The sequence below is a fragment of the Erinaceus europaeus genome, chromosome 1, assembly GCF_950295315.1.
Source record: "Erinaceus europaeus chromosome 1, mEriEur2.1, whole genome shotgun sequence".
NCBI classification, from domain to species: Eukaryota; Metazoa; Chordata; class Mammalia; order Eulipotyphla; family Erinaceidae; genus Erinaceus; species Erinaceus europaeus.
The window spans coordinates 128,569,149-128,591,910 of record NC_080162.1 but is presented as its reverse complement, the minus strand read 5'-3'; the positions used below and the strand labels follow the sequence as shown (position 1 = coordinate 128,591,910).

At 35.5% G+C, this 22,762-nt stretch overlaps 1 protein-coding gene across 7 annotated transcripts in view; it reads right to left on the bottom strand.

The window, feature by feature from the left end:
* The window catches only part of TRPS1 (transcriptional repressor GATA binding 1), a 269,537-nt gene extending 250,946 nt beyond the window's left edge, over positions 1–18,591 (bottom strand). For 4 of the 7 annotated variants that reach the window (XM_060195738.1, XM_060195752.1, XM_060195741.1 and 1 more), the window contains exon 1: positions 17,520–17,949. Coding sequence is in view for 1 of the 7 variants with exons in the window: in XM_007532231.3 (XP_007532293.1) it covers positions 16,818–16,851 (34 nt within the window). In the remaining 6 variants the exon portion in view is untranslated. Of the gene's footprint in view, positions 1–16,817; positions 16,954–17,519; positions 17,950–18,381 lie in introns of those variants that run through there. The other 3 variants (XM_060195746.1, XM_007532231.3, XM_060195744.1) reach the window with 3 other exon arrangements.
* Between the last annotated feature and the right edge of the window lie 4,171 nt (positions 18,592–22,762).

Below are 22,762 nucleotides of genomic sequence, written 5' to 3'. Positions count from 1 at the left end.
GAAGAAGAATTTTAAACAGTCAACAAAACAGCAATAAGTAGAGCCTCTGTAGTTAAGGTGGAATGAAAGTTATTTCACTAAAGAAAGAACAGGGAGGAAAGCTGGCTTGGGAATATTAGAGGTCTTCGTGCTATTTTAAGATAGAATACAAGGTGCAGTGCAGTCAGAAGTGGTAAATTGGGATCAGAGGTCAGTATCCTCAAAGCCAAGTTAATGATAAGTGGGTTTATAAATGAGTATATCTGGATTTTGAAGACAAATAGGATTGGAACTTGGAAGCCTCATTAATTCTAGAGGAAAAGGCACTAGACTTCACTCAGATCAAATACAAATATATAGTCCTCAAGGAGAAGTGAAGAGATGAACAGGAAGACAAGGACAGTCTTGAGCAAGTATGGTAGAGATATTATGGGCTGGAAGGCAAGATCAGAGACCCTCAAGAAAATGACAGGCACATACAGCTTACTTAAGAGGTAAAGACTGAAAGGCCATTGGGCTTCACTGCAAGGAGGTTACTTGTGTCTCCAGTTGAGCAGTGTCAACAGAGAATCCTTAACACATTTTGCTTAGCTGAGAAATGGATATATACACAAAAAGAAACCCAGATTCTGGCTTCAATATTTCTCCTACTCCAAGATCATTTTACATACATTTTCATCTGAAAAAAAAAAAAAAAGGAGGATTCCAAAGAAGAACAAATTCGCTATCCAGTTTAGAAACATGTTAATTAATTCTCAGCAAGTAACATTTTGACATCATATCATACCAAAAACTAGGGGGAATATGAAATAATATAAAATAAATACAAAGCAGTCTTTTGTTTTACCATGTATTTTTCTCAACTGTGAAAAGAGTTATAGTCAGTATTTTTAAATTGTTACCTAAAATCAGTGCAGTTTAAACATTAGCCTATATCTTAGTTGCGGTAACCAAACATCTATAACTATAGAGTTGCAACCAGACTTTTCCTAAATGCTAAAAAAAAAAAAGTGCCATAAATTTAACAGCAATTAAATTACTACCAAATGCATGAAAATAAGGTCATCTACATTGTGTATAAAATATACAAAAAAAATACTTGTTCACAAATATGTGATAAAATGCAAATACTTTAACGTGTGAGAAGAGGCTTAGCAAAAGTTGTTAAGTATAACAATACTGGAGAAGAACAATAAAGTATACTAATTTATCAGGAAAGTGATTTCCCTAATAAGTGGAATGAGAAAATAAAATTTAATAACTTATCTTATTTAAACTTTACCTGGTGGTGCACCTGGTTGAGTACACACATTACAGTCTGCAAGGACCCAGATTCAAGCCCTGGGCCCCCATCTGCAGGAGTAAAACTTCAAGAGCCAAGAGCGGTGAAACAGTGTTATGGGTGTCTTTCTCCCTCTCTAGCTTCTCCTTCATCTCAACTTCTCTCTGTTTCTATTTAATATAAGTAAATTAACTAATTAAAAAATATTTCACAAATCATGTCTGGGTCTGATGTGCTTTATAGGTCAACAACAACAACAAAATTCTGATAATGCCCAAAATACAAACTACTTTCAAACACTTATTGACCTGCAATCCCAAGATACCCTGTACAGCTGCAACATCATCTAAAACTGAAGAAGGAAAATAAATACTTTGAATATAAAGAGAGACTCATGTAGAAAAATAAATTCTAAATTCTAATAATGCTTAATAAGAATTTCCAAATTCTTATTAAAGTCATTTTAAAGACAGATTTAAGTAGGCAACCTGTTTTCTGGTAACCAAACAATTTTTTTTGTATTTTCTCATAAATAAGATGGATATGACACTATATATAATTCACTATCAGGGTATAAATGAATTCAACTATATAAAGAGGCCATGTCTCAAAAGATAAAGAAGGGGAAAGGGCTCAATGGTTACATTATAATAATGGACGTTTTCAGTCTTTCTCCTATATTATGTTCACTACAACAAAAGACAATTAATGTAGCCTTATCTTCATAATAGTTAAAATAGTTCCATAACTCATTTTAGAATTGTTCTTTAATGTTAAAGACTATTCAGTTACACTATTATTTAATCAAGTCTATCTAACTTATAAAATATGGTTATTTTTCCAAAGTAAACTATCTCATTTTAAACATTCAATGATCCATAGTTATTTGTAATTTTTTTCACCTGAAATAATTACTAATGAAAGTAGACAATCCAAAATTTAAAAATAATTATAGACAAGCCTGCCCTCTAGTTAAGATAAAAATGGGAAAACAGAAAAATAGAAAAGGCAATGCAGCAGGCATGTTCACCTTCCAACTCAACGGAAAAGTGGGTTTGAATGCAGACTATGAGTCAGATTAAGATAACTTCCAGGGTCTAACATACCTCTCCTGTCTTTATGGAGCAATCTTCTGACAGAGACTGGGGGTATGTCTTAGGTCCAACATCTTTTTGCATGGTTTCTACGATAATTCTTTAAAACTCAGAAGTGGACATTACAGTCGCAAATTAAGTGTCATTGATGATGAAATTACATGAACTCGTTTGAATGTACTTGTAATAATTATAAAATATTATAAGAAGAAACAAAAATTTAAAGAAAAAACCTCAAATGTTTAAGAAAAAAAAAATTTCCTGTTCTTCCCAATGTAGTCAAGTAAATGATTAAAATGAACTTAATGTTGGTATGGATTCATGCTGTACATGACTGAAAAAAAAAAGGAATGTTGACAAGGTCTAAGAGAAAAATTCAAACATAAAATTATAACCTATAATCTTTCACTTCACATATTTAATCCAAAGTTTATCCTTCAAAAAATTAATCAAAACATTCATTTAAATAATGAGGTTCCTTTATTGTTTTATATATGCTGAGGGCTTTATGTAAAATGCCTGAATGATTTTTCAACTACTTTTAAACAACTAATTGCATAATTTAAGCAGTATATCACAGAAGGCATATATAGTTTTGAACCTGCCGAGAGACTATGACTGTTAGGAATAAAGGAAAGTTCATGGTAAAATATATATATATATTTTTAAAGCTTACTACAAATTGGCTCCTTTTTAATAAAAGTTATACATATATATTTTTCAAATAATGGGAGAATATAAACTGACCCGTTAGTGACGATCATGGGATAACCAATTTTTCAACAGCAAGAAGATTTTAAGTAGATGAATCCAAAAAGACTTTTATCACTGGTGTGGTACGTTTGAAAGAAATGTACACATATTTTCTATAGTTTTCTTCTTTTTCTTATCTGCCAGGGTCTCCTATTTGCATGAGTCTACTACTCCCAGCAGACTTTTTTTAGACAGTGACAGAATGAGAGAAAAAGAAAGGAGGAGAGACTACACAGCACCGCTGTTATTTTGAAATTTCCTTTAATGCCATGCACGTTGATCCCAGGTGGACTCAATCCCAGGTCTTCACAGGGAGAAAATGTGCACTCTATCAAGTGAGCTATATTCCAACAACTTCAGTTGCTTTTTTTTTTAATTTAATTTTATTTATTTATTCCCTTTTGTTGCCCTTGTTGTTTTATTGTTGTAGTTATTATTGTTGTTGTTGTTGGATAGGACAGCGAGAAATGGAGAGAGGAGGGGAAGACAGAGAGGAGGAGAGAAAGATAGACACCTGCAGACCTGCTTCACCGCCTATGAAGCGACTCCCCTGCAGGTGGGGAGCCGGGGTTCGAACCCGGATCCCTATGCCGGTCCTTGTGCTTTGCACCACCTGCGCTTAAACCGCTGCGCTACAGCCCGACTCCCCTTCAGTTGCTTTTTAACCGTTTAGGATAACTTCTAGTCTAAAACATTGGATTGCCATATCCTCATATGTTATTGATAAAGAAAAAAATGGTTTTGTCAACTGATTTACTACATAATCTTCAATTACAACCAAATGCTAACCAATGATAATGTAGTATTCCCATATCCAGCTACAAAAGGAAAAATACAAATTAATGATTCTAATATTTGACAGATTTGCTTGACAAGTGTCAAAAGAATCCAGTGTTTCATATATAAATGATAATGGTGACCGAACACTGGTTTTAGTTCATCTTTTACTATGAGTAGATAATAAACATGGGAAAAAACACTTTACATAACCCTCATTCTTCTTCATTGCGAAATAAGATTATGCTATCCAGCCTAACACAGAAATGCTGAATACCTGAATAGAGTGGCTCGTATTCCTTCCATCACTCAAAGCAAAATTTGACTCAGAATAATTCTGGATTGGGGGTGGGGGGGAGATGAAAGAAAAAGAAACTAACTTTGAGCAGCATATATTGACCACTCAAGGCAAAGTCAGCCACAGGGAAAGCAGGGTGTACTTTTACACTGTTGGTAAAAGAATCTCTTGTCTAAGGCCACAATTCTACATGTATGTATGAAACAGAGCATTGTAGATTTGTGCATATGCAAAAGACCAGGTCAGGTTTAAAACAAAAATCACTGAAGTACAAAAATATCTCATAAGCTACGCTGTTCACCCTACACCCAACCTCAGAGAGTTGGTATCATTTACTTTTATGATTTTCTTTCATATAGGGCTTTGATGTAGTCTAGTAAATTAAAATGAATATATCAGAATCCTTAACATTTTTACATGAGCTTTTTATTTCATTTTTATTTTTTTGTCAAAATAAAGTTTATTACATCTACAAAGGCACTTGCCTAAATGAACACCAGTTTATCCAACATTAAGAAGAAATGATCTGTGAAAATACATTTAATTTTTTGCCTATACCTAGAGACTTTGAACTAAACCAAAACATTCTGCCTAGCTATTTCATTATATCCCAATTAGGTAATTTTTAATTATACTTTCAAACTAATACATTAAACATGACTTTGAAATCAGCACAATATCCTGATTCCACAAAACTTTTAATTATACTGGACTAAAAGTTTTGGGGAAATGCCTAATATTACAGGAACTACCCGAGGGAAGTGGTTAATATTCCCATATTTCTACCAGTGAAGAGACCAAAATTTGGTTAAATACACTACTTCAGAGTAGACATAACGTGCTTTCTCCAGTCAATCCCATTTTCAATCAATAGAGCGGGTAATGTGTTTGGAATATTAAATTTGCAGTTTAGGGTGATATTCTTCAGCGCTTGATGCATTTGGTCAAAATGAAAATATTTTTTAAATAGTCTTTAAGTAGAATGTGCAGAACTGCTACTTCTTCATGCCAACAGTCTTACTTGTTACAATTGTAAAGATGCCACTCTTTCTTAGCAATCTACAAAATAATAAATACAGCAAAAAGTTTTCTTCATATATTTGTACACACAAACATGTTGGGTTAAAGTTTTTACTACATATATAAATTTAATTTTAGTCCTGTCCATTGATAATATTTTCTACTTTCATATAACTGTTTTATTTCACAGGACTATCTTAGACTGATTTCAAAGCTGCTTTTTCCCCCAATCAGTTAGATTTGCTTCTGTTTTTATTTGTTTTATTTATTTATTTATTTATTTATTGGTCTTTGCCACGGTTTTAGTACTCTGGGTCAACTTTTTCAGACAGAAAGAGTCAGAGATACAGAGACACAGGGAGAAGTGAAGGACACCACAGGTACTGTTTCCCACAGCGCAGTGAGGGGGCAGCCTTGAACCTAGAAAGAGCACATGGAAAAGCAAGTACCCTCCCAAGTGAGCTATCTTACCCGACGGACCTCAATCATTATTTGATACAAATAGCCTGAAAGGTAAATGGCAGCTAAGTATCATGTCATTTTTACGCCATTTATAATATTTATAACTAACATCAAAGAGTAAATATGACATCTCCATCCTGATGTCTTAGGTCAAAATATTTTACTACAGAAAGGTGAGGGAGGACAGTTGAAATCTTGATTGTTCCAGCTCTGATATATCACAAAGTTTCTGAAAAGGTGGCACAACAGAAAGCAAAGAGTAAAAATTAAATGAAAGAATTAATTTATGTTATAGGCAAGAAGGACTCTGTAAGAAGAGAACCCTAAAAAAAAAAAAAAGAAGTATTTCCCCTTACTTCCTGAAATTTTTGAAAAAAAAGTTTTCTGATTTTTTTCAAAATTCAATGAAGTTCAAACATTTTTAAAAAAACGAACCCAAAACTTAGGATGTCACTTTGAAAATAATTGAAATATATTCCATTTTTTCATTTGAAACCTTTGTGAAGACAAAAATTAAAGCTAACATCCCAGTGATTAACTCAGGAACAGCTTAGCCAAGAACAACTTTCGGCACTTAAAACATAAAACTGTCAGTTTCCTCTGCTTGGAGACAAAACATACAAAAAGCAAACATTCACTGCTCTATTTTTCTAGACATGAAAGACAGAACTAACTCTAATAAAAGGTGATCGTTCTGAATATTTATACCTATTGTTATTTTTATGCCATACCTCTCCAAAATCAGTTAACAATTCCAACCCTCAGAGCCAGAGTTCAGAGATTGCCATGATTCTAGTGCGCTTTACTTCCTAAATCTAGATGGAAATACAATCATTTATTAAATTTTACTAGAGCTCAGTGCACCAGAATCAGCCTGAACTTGATGTTCTTGAATACGACTACCATAAACAATAAATAAAACTCACGACTAAGTACCTCAAAAGGCTGATAACAAGATACTTGGCATTCTATTTCTTGCAAATCTAAAGCATGCTGATGGTGAGAGTAATTTAAGAACTCTTCTCCCTGAATCAAGATACATTCACTTCAAGCATCATCTGTGATCGAATCATCAAATTCATATTTATAAGCTTGGAAAATAGAGTTTTGTGGAAGCAATGAGTAACTAAAAATTGTCTCAATCTTTTTGCCAGAAATAATGTCACAGTTGGTGCTTACAATTGTTTCAAAAGTATACCACAACTTTATTCAATTTCATTAAATGCATGTCCTCATAGAAATGGAATGACATAGTCCGCTCAACAGCAAACAATAAAATCAAAAGATTATGTTTTATAGTACACAAGCTTCTTTTCATACTATTTGCCAACATTCAAATCCTAAGGGAAGGCAGGTAAAGAGTCTGCACTTCTGTTCAAATGACACATTTTCACATTGACAGAGGGAAATCTTACTAGTCCAAAAAGTGAAATGTTAGATCCCAAAAGAGAAAAAAAAAATGGCAATAACTTGGCAAAATAATCAGAGGAAGCAGACTTGGTCTCAGCACAATTTCCTTGAGCATCCTGAAATGAACGACATCACACTATCTGCTTGTTTCTCTCAACAAAATCCAGAGAAATTCCAAATTAGAAAAAAATCCTTAGCAGTGCTATCAAATGCTAAATTAATTTACAGGATCCCTACTCCCAAAGGAAAACAGTAGCTCATCAGAAGCTAGAAAAATGCTTTTTGTCACTCAAAGTCAGAACTGATGAGTGTGACCAAAAAAAAGTTTATCTAAATTCCCAAGTAACACAGCCAAGGAGGTCAAAGTTTTCAATGGCAAAAATATCACAATTGGATCGCTCACATATAAAGCACTTTCTCTCAGTTATTTGTACTGTGTCCAAGTATTTTTTCCACCCAGAAAGATATAGTGTATAAACACACAGATATGTAAAGAATCCATAAATGAAAAAAAAATAAGGGAAATACACTTACACTAATATTTACCCAATGATCCAATTCTAATAATGATTGCTCTCAATTTTAAATTTTCAATCATATTCCAATTTATTCAACAAGTAAAAAGAGCTAATGTATAAATTATTACATGTTTACAATGATGCAGTTTACTTTTCAGAGAGTAAAAAAAGTACATGATGGCGCATATATAAGTGTACAAAAGAATGTTCAACACTAAAGAGTTAATGGTTGACAAAGTGAATACGCAGGGTCATCAACACATATCTACACATAGAACATCCATATTTATGATTTTTACTGACTTAAAAATCTTCTGAGTGACAGAACTTTTTAACTAGTTTGTCAAATGCAAAAAAAAAGTAAAATGTATGTAAGTAGGGCACTCTGAGCAATATAAACTGTCTTAAGAACAAGATATTTAAAAGTAGAATAGATAGTGATGGAATAGAGAACAAAATAGATAATTTCTTATAATTGTGGTTTAGATGTCAGTGTGCTTGTTATAGTAACTCACCACATCTTATATCCAATGAGTGTAATGCAAAATGCATTCTCAATACTAAAGAGAAGCAACTCTTTTTATTTGCTTATAAATTATAGAAAATCATGTCTCATCTTATTCATTAATTTGATATGTAATTGTGTTTCCAGGCCATTTGTACTTAAGCTACTTTAAAAAAAATACATAAGTTTGGACAAATGAGAAGCAAACTCTGTAGTAACTTTTTAAAAAGATTATACCTAGTAATAAGGACAGTTAGACATACTAATTTGCTTTTTCACTTAATAATTAAAATCGATGTATTAACTTAAAAAATTCAGTAGCCAAATACAAAAAGGACATGATTTTAAGAGACCTACAAAAGTATCTAGAAATAACTGATAAGTAAGTATGAATGATTCAACAATTCAGCTAATTTATATTGATAAAATTTTATAGCTGTCCTCTGATTAAATTAATTCTGCATACGAAAGGTCTTAACACCCAGTAGCTGAATAGACTTTTTTTAATTAAAGCTAACTAGATTTTCTCCAAAAAAAATATTTAATGGCAGTAAAAAAAAAAAATCAGAAACAAAAGCCAAAATCTCTTACAGGAGCTTTTGTATGTTCCAAATTACTTGAAAGTATTTAAAGAGAAGTTGATTGTTTTTACTTCTACTTCTTTTAGGGCTAAAGATGATGTATGTATAATGGCATCACAAAAGAAGTTACAAGCAGAAGTTGGCTTTTAATTTGTTTGCCAATCTTAACTCTGTCTCAAAACTGAAATTATAATTAACCCTCAAATATGTGTTGGGATACATCAAGCAGTTAAAATGGATATTACAAAGACTTAAGTCATATAAAAATATGTAGTGTGTTAAAATTCCATTCAGTGTCTGTAATCCAAAAGCATTCTATCTGAACATGAACAGATATGTGTATGTATGCATCTACTTTGTCAATATGAAGTCACAAAAGCCATGCGCTGCACTGGTGTGCAGTTCAGAGAGAAATAAATCTAAAGTAGATTAGTAATGCTTGATCCCTCTGCACATGAAGACTGGGAAATCAGATTCCACAAACTGACTTCTGGCATATATATTTTCACTGCTTATAATAGATTAATTTGATCCTGGGTATAATACATGCTTCCATAAGAATAAACTGAAGTAGGGATTCACTAGAATTCAATGAAAGTCATGTTGCGGTAAGTAATCGAGATGTACATATTCTATTATGAACGTTTGTACATTTGTAAAGTTTATAAATTCTCTTAAAATCCTCCAAATAAGAAAAAGACAGAGGCAAATTCATTTTTACATTATTATTATTATTATTGTTATTATTCTACAGCTAAAATACACTTAAATGTTTATATAGCAGTTGTGGTGTATCATGCTTTACTAGGTTCACTTGGTTATTTTGATGTTCAATATATTACTTTAGGGCTATAGTTATTGAGAACACAGAACTATTTACTATCATAAATAAGAGCAATCAGCAGATAAAACAAATATGAAAACCACTCTAACTTCAAATTAATTGGGAAAAGCAGAAAATAAACATTACTCATATTTCCTTCTAGGGCTATATACTGTATAAGGCTTAAGTAACTGACTATAAGCCACATATTTATTCAAATATTAAATAAACTGAACATATAAGATAAGTTCTGACTTACTTAAAAGTATTTGGAACATTTTCCATGTTAACTGTGTCAATTACCTAGATACCAAAGTTGTTGTACTGTGTTGCTGGATGAAATAGGACATACACTAACCCCCAAAACCAGTAATACAAGCCTGGCAAATAGCATCACATTTGGGTGACGCACAGAATCCATCACCCTAGGGAAAAACGCATTGGGTCATAGTACGGAGTCTATACATGTCCCATATTATTTCTACATAACGTTTTGAGATGATAGAATTATAACTATGAAGGGCTACCCCATAAAACGATATTTTCAGAAACAGCCTTATCGCTTAACTGCTTCTTGACAGAAATGGGAATTCTAAAATAATGATCTTCAGAAGCATTCCTTAAAATATTCCAAAAAGTAACCATTTGATTCACTGATTTTTGTCATTTTCACAAAATTTCTTAGTAAATTCAGAGAGGATGTAATTATTATAATACTGGCTTTATTAAGTTTAAACCAATAGCAAATGTCTGGATTTTACAAAGCAGGTCAGGTATCATCTTTAAAAAGTCATGTCTGGAGAACAGTTAATGATTTTTAACACACTAGGTTCTCCCATCAAGGTGTATCATTTCAAGTACAGTCCACATACTCTGCACACATACAAACAACGGCAGGCACACATGTAAGTAATACTTTAAACTTAGGATAGTTACAGTGCATGCTTCAAAGAGCTGCAAATACTTAATATTGCTATCTTCCCTCTCATATTAAATATTCTACCATAACTACCAAAATTCACATAAATCAAAACAAGTTACCTTTGTTCAAACAATACTGCAGTTCATTATATAACAAAAAGTGTCATCCTTAATGGCTCAGGAACCAAGATAGCAGTGGATTCTTGGAGCAGAAGTGGTGTGGAATGGTTTGAGGCAAAACCGAAACATATTGTTTAAGTAAACCTAAGGGGAGGGGATCATATGCGCAATTGATGGATTTTTTTTTTTGTATCATCTTCCACATAGCCTCTCCCAAACCCTCCCCACCACTAAACAGTAAACAAACTTCTGATATTAAAGGATTGTTTCTCTAAACACCTCCCTCTGGCATTTTTTTTCTTTTTGCTAAACTTTTTTACTATTCATTCCCTCAGTTCTGAAGTTATAAAGCAATGTTCATCAAATGAAAATGTAATAACAAAGACACCTATAAATTGAAACTCATGTTTTGAAACTTTTGGAAAAAAATAAATACATCAAGACTTATGTAAGACACCCCCATTATACTGATGCAAAGGACTTCTAACTTGTGTTCAAGTTTGTTCTCACAATTCCTGAAGTAAAAGAGAGGTTATCAAAGAAAGAATACCTCTGTGTAAACTGAAGTCTGTAGCTCTCACAAGAAAAAACTGAGAAAGTGTAAGTAAATCAAAACTTTTGAGGGCACTTCAAGTTCTCTGAAAATGCAGAATATGTTATAATTTAAAAATGTCTTAAAATGTTTTAAAGTACCTGATATCTAATTTCCAGTATGCATTATTTCTTAAAAGTGCTCTGGATAAAGAAAACAGAACTCTGCAAAAATCTATGGTTAAAAACAGTATCTAAGACAAGCAACCTTACGATTTAAACTAAATGCTCTGGACAATTCGCACCAGTAGCAGTAGCATTAGTCCTCAGTTGTAGTTCACCAAGTGGGGCAGAAGGCCCTCTTTCTGAGTGTTTTTTTCCCATGGAAGGAAAACCTGGTACAAATCTTTTTGTCCTCGGAAAAGACTCTTACTTGCCAGCTTCTGAAGATGCCTAATGCCAATCAGCATCACCAAGATGCATCTTAAGAAAAGAATGTTGTGTGTCTATATAAGATCAGGAAAAGAGAACATGACTACTGAAAAGAAAACTAAGATATAAACCGAGTTGAAAATCATATTCTAAAATTATGATAAAAAAGCAATGGCTAGTCGAAACAAACTGATCTTTAAAATGAATGCTGTTAGTCTAAAAATATATTTTTGTAAAGCTCCTTCTATTTTCCTTCCCCTGTACATAAAAATGATCAGTGTTACAATTAAACTTCCACAATTCAGGATCATATTAACAGGTGTAGCATGCTTTATGTAAACATACTCACTGACCTGTCACCATTGATAATCTTAATTAATTCATTTCAACTGAAATAAAAAGGAGTTTTTTTTTTTTTTCAAATAAGAAATAATGCAATACAAAATCCACTCTGCCCCAAGCCCTAATAGTTGTTTAAGTTATGGTAACCTGAAATGCACCAGCCATCACAGAAACCAATTGGAGAAATCCAGCAGTGCTCAGCAGGACAGATTTTTAATAACAGATTGAAAAACAAGAATAAAAATAACTGCATCAACAGAGCCTTTCTTCCTCAGGCCACAAGCCCGTTCTTACTTGAACTTTTTTTTTTATTTAAAAAAAAATGGTATTTTGGCCACTAAACCAAATCCAGAACATTATTAAAAGTTAAAAGCTACCAATTACTTCTGTCTGTTCTTTTAAAGCAAAGTTTGGCATTACGTCAGTTGGTTTAAAGAAAACAAGAAAGAGAGAGAGAAAGAGCAGGAGAGAAAGTTTCCTGCTTGTATAACCACCAGGGAAGGTGTCTAGCCACTTGTAAAGTATTTACTGCAGGTTTATAAAGAGTTAGAAACATTTTTAAAATTATAAATTTTCTTTTTATGTCTAATGAAATTTATTTAGGAACAAAAAGTGTATCTTCTTTCAGGTGTTACGATGTTATCTGTATTTCAGCTACAGTTTCGAATCTGAAAATGATTTCCAGTGATGCTTCAAATTTGAAGTACATAGATAATTTCATCTTTGCTTTTGAACTACTTGGATTTGTGCTCTGGGAAAGAAAAAGGACAAATCACAACAAGCGGATGCTAAAACTAAAGCTATAATGCATGCTCCTTCATCTAAATAATTTTAATAATTCAAATAATTTTCATTCACAGACTCTTTTGGAAATTCACTGAAGAGGTTTCCTTAAGCTTAAAGAGCTCTCTCTAGCCTAAATCAAAGTTTTATATTACTATACCCACCAGAGATCTAAACCAAAGTCCAACTAATTATACTTCTATAAGTAAGAATCACTGACTGATATGATATCTCTAAAAGTAAATAGAATAGCACATTAAAGACATTATTTATAAAGGTCGCTTATAACTAATAAACTATTGACTACAAATAAACTACAAGGATCTATTTAGATTTGAGAACGATTTTCCAAAAAGTTGCTATTCTCTCTACAGCTGTCTACTACTGAACAGTAGTATAAGAACGGTACTACAGAATTCGGCATTTTGTCTACATGTTTTAATTCATTGGGTAATATTTTAAAGGGATACATAATTTCAGTAGTTATTAAAAAAAGAACTACTCAAGTTTTTTTCAAGATAAATAATTACAAACTGCATTTGGTTCTCTATACATAGCAATTTCAAGAAACCTTAGAGAATTAAATTAAATTTCTATTTAGCAAAGACCACAAGCATTTCTTCCTATCACATCTAAGGAAAAATCTGGGATTCTGGAAATAAATCACAAATATTATAGTAACTACGAACTGACTTCACATCAAAAGATGAATGCCATTATCAAACAGACAATCAAGTAGACCAAGTCTAGATACATTGTCCTTAACTTCCCCAAACTCGGTGAACAACAAATAATATAAATGAGTAAACAAGATCAAGAATTTGTTATCAGTGGTATTGGTTGTAACCCTCAACAGAGAGTGAGAAAGAAGCCTCTGTTACCTGAAAGCTTGAGCAAGAATGAACAACAGAAGCGAGTCCATAAATCTTCCCTGTTTTTATCAAATTGACTGTTACTTGTGAGCTGCAATATTTGGGACAGAACTGTCTGAGTTTATAGTTTTCTACGCCTGCCAAAAACAGATGCAGACTACCACACTCACTGTCCTGCGGAAACTAAATTAAGCAAAGGCAAATACCAAGTGGAAAGTTGTCAGTCTGCTGAATGAATGACTTCATTTTACACAGCAAAAGTTATCTTAGGAAGAATATGTCTTAATGTGCAGCCCATCGTTTCATGTGCATCACTTATTGCAATAACTCTCCCTTGAAACCACTCATAAACACCTGTCCCTAACTTTCTTAATGCTTATTTTGCTTTATATACAATAGCTTAGTGCTGTTACATAATTGTTTGCTAGCCAAAAGGGGACCCAAGTAAAAACTCAAATATCTTTATATATTAGTATCTTAAAAAGCATTTCAGACTAATTTATCAATATTTACACCAATTCACATTTGAAATATAGTTCTAGCCCCAAAACAATTTACAACTCTCTTTATAACATCCAGTAAGATTTACTTCAAGAAGGTATGAGTTTATTCAAAGGTAACACCTTTTGGCATTTCTTATTAGAAATGTGTAGATCATTAACTACAAATAGTGGTGTCTGTCTGTCTGTCTGTCTGTCTCTCTCTCTCTCTCTCTCTCTCTCTCACACACACACACACACACACACACACACACACACAGAGTCCACATCTAGATACACACACCAGTGATAATCACAGAAACATTAAAATACTAGCAGATGAATCCAATGCCCTGTTGTGAAGATTTTCCATTTTTGATGAATGATGGTTCCTTACATGTATTAAACCTATGCTCTGGAAATCACAGTAAATACAGGCATGGTATGTAACTTAAAAAAAAGAAAGAAAAATGATACTGAAAATATAATAAAGGCATGTATATTATACTTATGACAGACACACTAAACTGGATCCTAACCTATTTAAAGTATGTAAAGAAGCTATAGAATCATTTAAAATGTAAATCATCAAAATACTGAGCTCTAAAGTCAACTCAAACTTCACAACCCAGTCATTTTTCTTCTTAGTTTTAATGTTACATTTAAGAGACAAAAGGAAAAATCTAAATAGCAACAAGATGACATCTAGAATTCAAAGTAGTTACAAACTTTTCTGTAAGAACCTGGCTATGCTCCACTGTTTATTTAGAGAGTGTCAGTCCAAAAGTACATGCTACTACGTGTGTAAAAGGTATTCTACATATATATATCTTAACATATAGTAGATATGCCAGGAGCCATGAACATCAGCTTAGCTCACGGATGGCGATAATGCTCTGCCAACAGAGTATTAATGAATGTCTCATGTTTAGAGAAATCAAGTCATAATGTTGGCGTTAAAACTTTACTTTCCTCTCGTGAGACGTTTACATTATTAATATCCAGAAATAACCGTCAAACTTTACAACAGGATTGGCCCTGTATATCTAACTGAATCTGGAGAAATTTTCATCCAAGGGTATAACTTTAAAAAGAAGTTGTGGAATCTGAAGAAATAAACCCTAAGAAAGATATCTTCGATTTGTTAAGATTAAGCACATCATTAATAAACTTTCACTTAAAGGTAAAAAAAAAAAAAAGGAAGAAAGGAAGAAAAGAAAATCCTCAAAATGTTATCATTCCCAGACTGTCCTGTCAGCATCACAACTTACAGGAAACACTTCATCTTCCCATACAAACCCTGTATTTATTCACAACCCTGGCATACTTGGGTAAAGAAAAAAGCCCCCACACCATTTTTAGAGCTAGCTGGCTTTTTGCACATCAACCGGGAAAATATCTGAGAAATCCTTCTAAGCAAATGAGCAGCAGCATGCAAGGAACTTAACAACAGTTAGTTCAGAAACTTTCATTCTCATTTTGTCCACGTCAAGAACTGGCTGCCCGAGTTACTTTCCTTCGCTACCCCTTGAATTTTTAACTCTGGCAGCCTTTTCTAAATGATCAACTTTTCCTAAAACCAGCAGGAAAGTAACATGATGCCAGCTGATCCATAGATTTTCATGTGTATGTATGTGCATGTGGTGGGGGGTAAAGAATGGGAAGTTCCTATTTTATTTTTGCTTTGAACAACCAAATGTTAGCCAACAGCCAGGCCTAGCATTGTCATCTCTTTGTAATTTTTGTCTCAGGCCTTATCTGTATGTTCCCTTTGTACTTAAAGCTCTCCAACTCTTGTCTGTTCACCTGGTGCGCTTACAAAAGCTCAATATATCTATCGGCCTAAATTGTCTGAGATTTTTAACTTCCCTGCTAAACTCCTCATTTAGTTTGCTTCATTGAAAAGCCTTACTGTGTGTGCCCCCCCCCAAAAAAAAAGATAAAGGTGAATACTCTAGTAAAATGTGGACTCATCATTAAGATTCACCGTTCTTACTCAGAAACTTTTACAGAATCAATTCTGAGGCCTAAAAAAGATATGGGGAAGTAAAGCAAGACCTTAAATTTAGTAAGTCCAAGACTCTCAGAAACCTACCAATATCCTTCTGCCCTCTGATTGAAATTATTTTAGAGTCTATGGCCATAAAATGGCCCCGACTTCCCAAGGGGAAAGAGGAGTGGGAGGCACACACACACACCACCCTTTCTTACAGGTACTAACAAAAAAAGCTTTCCCTGCCTAAAAAAAAAAAAAAAAAAAAAAAACTCATCTTTTCACTTCAAACAGCTCCCACCCTCCCTCCCTGGTCACACTTAAATTATTCATGAGGTCCTATAATCCTGGAGAGATTTGAAGGGACAGCGATGTCTGCCTTGGCCTTTTGCAAAAGATGCGTTTCTCCGGAACCCAAACAGGAACTAGACAGAAGGCAAAAGTGCCTGTCGGCCTGGATGTCCCACTGCTGTCAGGCATTTAATCACCAGACAGTGTCCATTGACCCGGGACACATGGCGCATCATCCGCACCACAGAGGAAGTCTGCCCCCTCCTCAGCCCCTAAGGAAGCCACCAGGTTACTAGGCCCTGCCACATGGCAAGGACAGGGCACAGACCCTTTGGCCAAGCTGCCCTAATCTGGAACACTGGCGGGTACATCAAGGGAATGAGACACTCTCCTTCTGCCCAGCTGGGCCTTGAAGGGGGGAAAAGTTTAAAGCCTGGCTTTGCAAACTCTTCCAAGCCAACGCCAGTCCTGTGCAATTCTCCCACTCTAAGGAGCACAGGAAGGCCCCTCTTTGAGACCCTCCAATCCCCCACCAACTTCGCCCAACTTACTACTCTGCATGCTGGCGTCTAGTCTGCTCCCCATGAGCCCCCAGAAAACTTGCAAAGTCTGCAGCGGTTGCGGCTGCGGCTGCGGGGGCCCCTGGAGTACAACCACCTCCAGCTCCTCCACTGCACCCGGTAGGAGAGAATTAAAATCAGTCAGAAATGAGACCGGGGGTGGGGTGGGGGTGAGAGTGGGCCTGTGAACGGGGAAGGGGCACCAGCCTGAAACTTCTTTTTTTGGCAAATGGAGATTTGTTTTTCCTCCTCCCTGGTGGCTGAACTTGACCCTCCTGATTCTGGAGGCTACTGCAGTTGGAAGTCGCTCCTTTTTCTATGGCTGAGATGCCTCAGCAAAAGGAGGAGAGGAATTGGGGGAAAGGGGGGGGGGGGGAAGAAAGCAGAAAGAAAAAGAAAAGAAATCATACTCTAAAAAAAAAAAAAAAAAAAAGGAAGAAAGAAAATGCATGTGAAATCCGAGAAGCCTGAGCTGGGCTTTCTGCACACTCTCTCCCTCTGCTCCTTTTTTTTTTTTTTTTCAAAGAAAGTCACTTTTAATTCCCAGGGCTCCCCGCTCGCTCGCTCGCGATCGCCCACATTTTGCGCTCACACGCGCGGGCACAGCACTGGCGGCGCGGCACCCGGGGCCCAGCCGAGCTCGGGGCGCCTGGCCCCCCTGCACCCCACGGCCGCGGGGCCTCCCCTCCTTACCTGTTGATTAATGGTCGAGAGCACCCTCGGCAGCCCGAAAGATGGTGGCGCGGCCGCCAGAGCCATGAACCGTCTTCTGTTGTTTGCAGAGTTGATCTTGGATTATTGGGGGGCGGGGGGAGAGAAAAAGGTCTTTCCTGCCTCTTTCTCCCCCCCTCTTCCTTAACCTCCCTCCCCCCCTTTAATAAAAGAGAGAGAGAAAAAGAAAGGAAATAGAGCAAGGATGTGCCCGGTGCCGGGTGGAAGAAGGGAGGGGGGTGGTGGTGTTGTTTTTAAAAAAAAAAAAGAAAAAAAAAAATAGGAAGGCGAGAGAGCGTTCGAGAGGACGCGGGGTCTGGAGAAACGAGCAGCACCAAAAAAAAAGAGGACGCTTGAGATTGCAGTGAGATCGGGTCTTTATCAGAAATGTTATCGCTTGTCAGGACCTCAGTCTCCGCGCATTACGTCAGTTTCAAGACACCAACACTATTAATATCAAAGGAGCCTTCGCGGAGGAAAGCGCCACCCCAGACCGAGCTCCCTTAAAGAGACAGCGCGCGTCCCCGCCGCCGCCGCCGCCGCCGCCGCCGCCCCGCCCGGCCCCGAGCACCCGCCGACAGCCCGCCCGCCCGGCTCCGAGCGCCCGCCCGCCCGCGGGGACCGGCCGCCGCGAGCCGGCAGCGCGCGCGAGAACTTCGCCCGGGTCGGAGCGCCGCGAATGAGAGCTGCTCGGTGCAGCGACCCGGCTACCTTCCCGCCCCGCCTCCCCCTCCTCCTCCTCCCCCACCCCCCTTGTGTGTGAACGTGCGGGTTGAAAAAAAAAAAAAAAAAGCAAAAATCCTAAAGCTTTGGGAATAATGTGATAAAAAGACTTAAGACCTACCTTGCTAGAGCTGCGGAGAGGGAGCAGGTTGGGGGTGGGGGGGCACTGTGTAGCAGCCAAACCCAAGGTCCCCAAACATGTGAAGTGCTATCATGAAGAGTCCAAAGAAGTCTAAAAGTGCTTTTTACCTTTGGGATTGTTACTTTTCCTTTTCCCTCCCAGTTAAAGGACGCAGGATGTGTGTGTGAGTGTGTGTGTGTGTGTGTGTGTGTGTGTGTGTGTGTGTGTGTGTGTCCCCTCCCCCGTCCTGGTGCTAGGACTTGAAGTCTGGAGACACCTACACGGAGGTGGTCAGTGTTTTCCCATGAATCTGAATGTCTTAAAAGACTGGAGAACAACTTGAACTCTATCCTGAGTTGGAGAACTGCGGAATGGAGGTTGCTATGGTTTTCTGAGCTTGGGAGAAGTTAACAAGCTCAGTGGGTGCTTAAAGTGGGGAGTAGAAAAATAGATAAAATGGGAACATTATTCAAATGCTGCAAGATTAATACCTGCTGCTCTTCGGATTTTAGTAGCAGATAAGGAACTCTGAATTAAGCATGACATTCCATTACTACCTCCCATCTCCGAATGCTTTCCCATTGTTAAGTGAAATTCCTTCAACATAAAGTTACTGAATTGAACAGGATTCTTTTATAACATCCAAAGATCAACAATACATAAAAAGAGTGCCATGACAGGATTCAAAGTATAGTAGGTGTTAAAAACTAAGTAAACACTTCTTGGGCCTTTGGACTCCATTTTCATCAGTTGGGTAGTTTTAAGTAGCATGCTTTTCCACTAATGAAAGTCAGTTTAAGCCAATTTAGTGTTAAAAAGAGAAACATCCTTCTCCAAACTACGAAATGATTAAAATTAGAATTTTAGAGAGATACAGTCATGACTCTTTGAGCTAAAAGTGAAGTAATTTCCTTCAAAATATTTTTCACTAAACAGTTCTTGCATCTTTTAAGAGAAAAGTTGAGTATATTTTCAGAACATGCTATTATCAGGACTGAAAAGTCAATCATAATGTTTTAACCTGAATATGTGCTCTCAGGAGCTTAATAGTGACTTCATTTCTTTTTAATATGCATATTCATATGTGACTCCTTTTTGTGACTACTTTAATTTGAACGGTATCTTGGTAGCTGATCCTGTATACTACTTATGAGTAGAAAAGTAACTATTTTGCAACCAAGGAACTAGTCAAGTAAAAGAACAGACAAAACAGAATTTCACAATTGGATAAACAATATATTCCATCAAGGAGTAAGAAGACAATGAACATCATATGTTTGGAGTTATTCATATGTTATCAACTTTAATTAATTTGGGAGCAGAGTTAGATTTATATGTATTCCTGCTTGCATGGAAAATTAATATCAAAATCTTCAGTAAATCCCATACTCAGCTACTAATGACCACCTGCATATTTCCACACTGGAGTCATTTAATACTGTCCACTACTAATTTCCACTGTAAAACTGTATTCATATATTAAATATAGCACTTTTATTTTCTTTTTAAGTCATAAATTAGCTTACTGACTTTTATGGAAATTTGTACAGCACAGTGAGAAGCATTTTTACTCAGGAAAAAAAAGATATGAGTGAAACATTCTTTAGCAATGACGAACCAAAAATATTAGATCAAATAAATTTTGGACTGTGTACCTGCATAGTAAAAACTATGTGTGTATGAAGGGTTAATACCACCTTAAACTGCAGGAGCTGGTAGATCCAACTGATAAAACCTGAGACTATAGCATCTTAGCAGGAAAGTTAAATAGGACAACATATCACAGAGATTAGTCCCCTAATCTCTTTTTTGCTCCCTGAGATTTAAATGACATTTTAAAAGGGGAAGTGATCTTCCTCTTCATCACCCTTACTTACATCGAAGGCAATCATCAAGAGTGAACATTTACTCACAAGAAGCAATCATTGATTAAATTGGTTCAAAAAAAATCAAATTACATGCTTTTTTGCAAGCACAAAACCCTTGAGATGGCTGGTGTTTTTCCACCTGTAATAATACAAAATCTGACCATTAAGAGTACTGAAAATTATATATTATATAAAAAGTTAAAGCCAAAGGTCTGAGGGTGAATTATGTCCTTTAATTGAAAGGATAATATTACACTTCAGTTACTGAAGCCAACAAATGCATGGTCACTTAAAAATTTAATGAATGAAGTTTCATGGATTCAATTTTGCTGATGTTTGCCTGAGAAATGAAGAATCTCTCCACATTACATTTTTGTATTTGAAGTTAGAATGCAGCAGATCGAAATGCTGTCTGTATCAATCCACTCATATTAACCAAAAAAGATGTGTAGAGAATGTAATAAAAGCACAAATATTTTTATAAACTTTTTAAAGCAAATTACTTATTTATTTATGAAGAAAATTTTTACCTCATGCTGTAGATACATTACATATGCTTTTGATTGACACAACATGTTTAAAGCTCAAAGGCCCTCCTAGCATTTTTTAATTCTAGTAAAGATATTTCAAAACAACCAACTAATATGTGAGATCATAATTTTTTGACAGTTGTTTTTAATATATATAATAAGTTATGTATATCGTTTTCTTTCAAATGTTTACTGATTTGTTTTTATAGTCTTGACATTTGCATGACACAAAATGAATTAGGGGAAATATTAAAGATTTATTTACATTTATTATCTTCTGTCAAACATATGCAAAGCTCTTAAAGCCATTTTCTTCCTTTGCTTTTATATGCAATGTGTTTTCAAACAATGGAGCCTAGATGGTAAAATGAAAACCTGTGTTTTTAGAAGATACTCCAGAAAATAAAGGAGAAAAAAAAATTAAAGCAAGCAAAAGAAAAGAGTTGCAACAATAATTATTTCTTTACAATCTTTCATAATCTTTTGAATTGAGAGTAACTCTCTTAGCAGGACCACTGGTGAAGTATTTCCTTTTTGCTATGTTTATGCTTACTGTTTATCAAAATTATGTCCATTTTCTGTTGTTTATTTAAGTATTCATCCCCCCCCCTTTTTTTTGTAGTTTCTTCAGCAGTGATACTAAGAGGGATTAGTAGTTAAGCACAAACATAGTTGTTTTACATTTTCAGCCTTTTAGCACACAACTTACTTACTGTTCCAGAGCCTGTAATCACAATGATTTTACCTGATGGGACACGTATTTCAGAAATGTAATCCAACTGTTTACCCTAACACGTCATAAATTGCAATTCCTTTCAGAAACCTCAAAGATTGACAACCCTTGGTCCTAAGCACCTACTGCCTTCACATATACGATCGACAAAATATTTATGTATTATTAGCTCTTAAGTTAGTACTATATCATATGACACAAAAGACCATTTTGCCCTCCAGCATCTCCAAAGCACTTGTGGATGTAGTCTGCTCTCCTTCATGGAGAGATGTGAAAGAAAAAAAAAAAAGCATGATCAAAGATGAACTTTTAGGAGTCTGTTTCTTCTTGCAATCACATACCACTCAATCCCAAAAAATAAATTTTATGATCATTATGATCATTTTCCAAACTACCTATTGCTATACACCTCTGGGTGAATTTATTAAAGACAAATTCAGCTTTAAATAGCTTGTATCTGGTATTCAGATTCACACTTAGACTTGCCAATCCTCCCCCTGCAATCAGGCAAATGCCTAGTTAAACAGATGGGCCTTGCAGCCCACCCTAAAAGCCAACAAACATGGACTTTATTTAATTAAAAAAGGAAACAAACTTCTGAGGTGTACACACACACATACAAAAAATTCCTGCCCTGGATGATCAGTTAATAATAATAATTCTGGCTTTTGTGATAAGTTTTATTAATGCTCTATCATAGAGCACCCATTGGAGTGAACATAGACTGAAATACAATCACTAAGCGCTATATGTTCAGATCAAGTCACTATGAAAGATCTGGATTCAGTCTTCTACAATTAAGAGACAACATTTGCAGTTAAGCCCATGTCCATCTGATCTTGAAAAGTAGATATTTTCACGTGTACTCCATATTTCGACCTTCTTGAATCACATTCTATTAAACTTTCATCCTATCCTTTACTTTAAACTTTAAGCAACAAACTCTCCCGTGTCTATAAGCTAACCCAATTTTACCCAAATTTCCCACTGAAATATTCCACTAGCAATTCAAACAGGAATTAAGTAATGTTACTTATGACTAATATCATAAGTTAGGAAGAGAAATCTATACAGAGACAGCATGGAAGGAGGAAGGAAATAGTCAAACCCTATCTCAGTAAAAGGCATGAATCATCTAGACCAGAAACCTCAGACATTTGACATCTTTGGCAATATCCTCTCCCACAGGCCCCACATCCAATCAGTTACCTACTCTTTCTATTGTTATTCCTCCAGAGAATTTTGTCCCT